General features: G+C 45.4%; 1 protein-coding gene across 1 annotated transcript; it reads right to left on the bottom strand.

Moving 5' to 3' along the window:
• Nucleotides 1–861: 861 nt before the first annotated feature.
• On the bottom strand, nucleotides 862–4,212 carry LOC119340147 (ERBB-3 BINDING PROTEIN 1-like). Its single transcript, XM_037612052.1, has 10 exons — nucleotides 4,042–4,212; nucleotides 3,834–3,930; nucleotides 2,890–2,974; nucleotides 2,651–2,800; nucleotides 2,414–2,567; nucleotides 2,027–2,242; nucleotides 1,812–1,948; nucleotides 1,643–1,734; nucleotides 1,272–1,454; nucleotides 862–1,160 (listed from the first exon to the last, which is right to left on the bottom strand). Exons 2-10 carry the CDS (start codon nucleotides 3,928–3,930, stop codon nucleotides 1,090–1,092), a joined length of 1,185 nt encoding a protein of 394 aa, XP_037467949.1. The 5' UTR covers nucleotides 4,042–4,212; the 3' UTR covers nucleotides 862–1,089.
• Nucleotides 4,213–4,607: the final 395 nt, after the last annotated feature.

The raw sequence follows: 4,607 nt of genomic DNA on the forward strand, positions 1-4,607 counted from the left end.
TATATACTCGTCATCAAGGCTCAATAATACATCCATCATATTCCGCTAAACCCCTCTCTTCCATCTAACACAGGCAACCAAACGCGCCCTTGGAGACAAGCTCGACAAGGTTCTCCCCGCCGCACCATTTGCCGCCGAAGATTTGCATGACTCGAGAAATCCTATCCTTGGCTCACTCCGCCTCCCCTTCCACACGAGTCGGCTCTGCATTCCTCTTTCCGGTACCAGCATTCCTCTTTCTGGTACCATTGTATTTGTTCATCCGTCGAGGCACCATGTGCCTATGGCTATCGGCTGCCATGGGATGGAACTAATTTCCCTAACTATCTGCGCAGGCGACGATTCCTCCTTCGCTTCTTCCCGCGACGACTTCGAATTTCCAGTAGGTTTGTCTTTCTATCGCTTTAGCAAGGCGGAGGTGCCGAAGCAGGGACGAGCTCTCCCAGTTCGCGGCTTTTTTCTTTGATCTCATGAGTCTGGCTTCCCAAATGACGGAAAAATAGTCACCCGTTGTTTGTTTACCACGGGTGCTACCCAAGAAAACCAAACAAGACCCAATTGATTGATACCACAACATCGGTCTTTTCTCACCTTTTACCCGAATTCAGGAATCTTTTTTCTTACTTATTACACGAATCCTTGAGTGTTGTACCGCGCTCCTCATGGCTGAATAAGAAACCAGGATGTTGAAGTAGGCACCAACATCAGGGTTATCTCAAAAATATCAACTAAAGTGGGAAAATTGCACAGAACAAATGACGTAAGGCTAGGCAGTCTATACGCATCAACAGCTACGGTAGTGGGTGAACACCAATCAGACACACCTAAAACGGTAAACCACAGGTAAACATCACACAGTAGTTGAACTTCAGCCAGATTTATAAGCATTACTGACAGGTAAACATTCGGGACACCATACATAATTATCAGGCTTGTGCTTTGATGCGATGTGCGCCAGGATCGACCATTTTCATTAGACACTTCAAAAAAAGGTACTCAAATCCCCACAGCTGAATGTAATATAACACAATCAGATGCAGCAAAGGAGCAGGTACAAACATAACGGAAGCAATTCGAAAAAAATGAGAATTATTCCTGGCTTGGTGCGTCCTTAGAAACCTCCATGGGCTCTGCTGCTTCTGCTGCATCTCCTTTCTTGCCTATTACACGATAAAAGAAGCTGTGAGTTCAAGGGACTAAGCAATCAGGAAAAGAACCCATGTATCAAGAACAAACAAACAGGGCAGCATATTTAATGACAACAAGCAAACCTTTCTTTTTCTTGCCACCACCCTTCTTCTTTGACTTTGTGCCCAAAGCAAGCCAAGCCTTGATCTCCACGTCGTCCTCGATGGATTTTGAGGGCTCCAGTTGCTGTAGTGGATGTGACGTTATCTTGTCAGACCCATTTGGCATCAACAACACGGTGAATTTGATGTGGGCAACCAGGTCCCCTGCATAAACACCAGCAATTAACAGACAAAGCAAGCATGAAAGGGAGACTAATTAACATCAGACAAGTAAAAATGACTAATAAACACAAACAATTAAAACAGTTCAAAAGATCTACACAACCCCAACTGACTTTCACACTAGTTACAAGAATATTTCTATAACATGTCTAGTGGATTATCATAACTACCTGGCTTCTCATGTAGAACAGGGTATGGCTGCAACAGCTCATGATTCATGCATTCTACCAAACCTAAGCGTGCACGCTTCTCCTCCAGCGCCCTGCCACAATTCACAACATGGGTTATAGTAGACTAAAATAATGGGCACACAAAAAAATATAATGTGCATTCACACACCTAGCAGTGAATGGCATGATTGGGAACTTCTGGCTAATCTCACTGAAGATGAACCTTGATGCCTTCATCTTCAAGTGATAGTTCTTGTCTACAGCTCTCTTGTAAATAGTGGTCTGCTTCTCATCCAATAGCTTCGGCTGTGAATTACAATTCAACATAAATGTAAGAAAACATGCAAGCCGAAATATCATCATGCCAATAACATTGATTATCACCTTTCCCTCGCCAGTGCTGGTGACAATATCAATTGCATACACTTCATTTTCTTCAAATTCAGCATCATCCACCTTTGTATCAGCGTTTGAAACACTAAGTACCACTTTGTTACCATCGATGACGAATTGTTTCAGCTGATGGCTAAGAACTCCTTCAACAATTTTACAATCATAAGCAGCAGCAACTTTCTGGATTGCTTCAGTGACATCCTTATTCTGCAGAAAATATAAGGAGCGGATTACTAATAAACCAACATATCAATAGACCAATACAAAGAGAAAGGAGAAGACTAGTCATCCAGAGAGAAATATCAGCAACCATGCAGTGAAAGAAAAAGAAGGTAACTTGTGAAAGGCAACCAATGGGATAATCTGTACATAATGTACCTTCTTGCCAGGTCTAACAAGCCTCATTGCAACTTCTGCTGCTGTGTTTGCAGCAGCAAGAACATTAGCTGCTCTTCCAGTAACCGGCCCAGTTCTGATGACATGTGTATGAGCCACCACAGCAATAAAACCATCAATATGGCAAGCCATATCACTGTCAAATGAGAGCAGAATCATCAAGGCATGTGGTGAAATAATAAGATAAACACATGGTAGAAAGGTTAAAGGGAGACATACATCTTCACCATGTCATTTTCTTTGAGTACAGAATCATCAGTTGCCAGTGGGGAGAAATGACAGACTGTGTTGTTCACAGATACACATGTCGGGAAAGCAATGCCCCTTTCAATCTTCCTCTTCACGTTCTTGTAGACATTCCCAGTTTGCCTGCCATCAATAGGAAACACCATGTAATCAGGAATCCAGCAAGGAAACAGCAACGAAGATGTCATGAAAGACAAAACTGGATGCATTACTCTGTTATGAAATTGTCACCCTTCTCACAAATGTCAACAATCTTGGCTTTCGGCTTGCACTCTGACAATACCAACTTCAGAGCCTCTGTTCCACAATGAATACCAAGTAAGAATCAGATACCTAGCGACATCATACATATCAATCATAAATGCACATTCACATGCCATGGCTCAACCCACAACTCCAGCCCAATCCAAGACACTGAGAACCTCACACTAAAATTACAGCCTTTCTCAGCACATGCACACTTAATTTTGAAATTGCATGAAGGTGAACATAACAGAGTTGGGTGCATCATCACCAACAAAAGCAAACAAAGAATGAATTGCACACTCAATTTGAAATTACATGAAGGTGAACATTACAGAGTAGAGTGCATCATCACCAACAAAATGGAGCAAACAAAGAATAACGGGCGCGCTGAATTTTGAAATTACATAAAGGTGAACATAGCAGATTAGAGTACAATATCACCAACAAAATGGAGCAAACAGAGAAAGACATGCAAAATGAATCTTGGAAGTTACATGAAGGCCAACCGTGAACATAACAGAGCAGGGTGCAACATCACCAACAAAATGGAGCAAACAGAGAAAGACGTGCACACTGAATTCTAAAATTACATGCAGGCGAGCTGTGAACATAACAGAATATAGAGTACAACATCACCAACAAAATGGTGCAAACAAAAACAGCCAGCGTCATAAAACTACAACCAGAACATCAGGACTCTAATCACGTTAATAATCTCGTTCCTCTGCAGGGAGCTGTATGGACACTCCTTAAAACTTGAAGAGCTACTGACCAAACAGCTAAATTCAGCAATGGGTAACAATACACACCCTAACCTGGGACAGTTTGCCCCGATAACTAAAACTCGCATCGCGCGCTACAGCAGCAGACAGCAGACAGCAAACGAGAGAGTCTAGGGAGGCGAGATTACTGTTGATGATCTCGGCGGCGGTCTTGTACTTGGTGACGACCTCGTTGGAGGAGAGGTCGAGCTCCTTCTCCTCCCTGACCTCCTCGTCGGACGACATCTGAACAACCACCCGAGAAGGTTAGAAAATGGCGACGGAAACAACTGGGGAAGGCACGAAGCCGCCCGAATCGAGCCCCGGACGCGCGAGAAGAGCCTGGGAATTCCTCACCGTTCAAGCCGGACGGAGGATGCGGAGGATGGGGAGGGGAATCGGGCGGCGGCGGCGGCGGGAGGGCGGAGGTTTTAGGGTTAGGGTTTGGGAGGGCGAGGGGTTTGGGGCTTTGGCGTCTCGGGAGGGGGCGGATTAGAATGGAAGCGGGGGCTCGCGACTGGCACTGGGGGGATAGGCGGTGGCGGCTGCTTGTAGTGGCTAGGGCTCGGTGCAAGCGACCCGACCGTGCAGAGACGAGAGACGCTGAGCCGTGGGTCCAGGGCTTCGCGTGGATTTAGGGCGTGTCGCCGTTGGGTTGAGTGGGCCAAGAAGGCCCGGTGATTCTAGCCCATTTACAGGCGGACCACGCGAGAGTTGTTGTAGCCTCCAGGGAGCCACATGTGAGACACTTGGATGCCACTCAAAAAAAAAAAGTGGGACACTTGGATCAGCCAGGGATTCTCAAATTGCATAATAGAAAGGCCACCTCTACAAATCATCCGGATGATGTTTGCAGAAAATCATCCACTTCGGGAGCCATCCGATCAGGCGCACAGGGTGTTCGATCATACGCTCCGCAGCCC

This window comes from Triticum dicoccoides, chromosome 1B (genome assembly GCF_002162155.2).
Source record: "Triticum dicoccoides isolate Atlit2015 ecotype Zavitan chromosome 1B, WEW_v2.0, whole genome shotgun sequence".
In the NCBI taxonomy this organism is placed as follows: Eukaryota; Viridiplantae; Streptophyta; class Magnoliopsida; order Poales; family Poaceae; genus Triticum; species Triticum dicoccoides.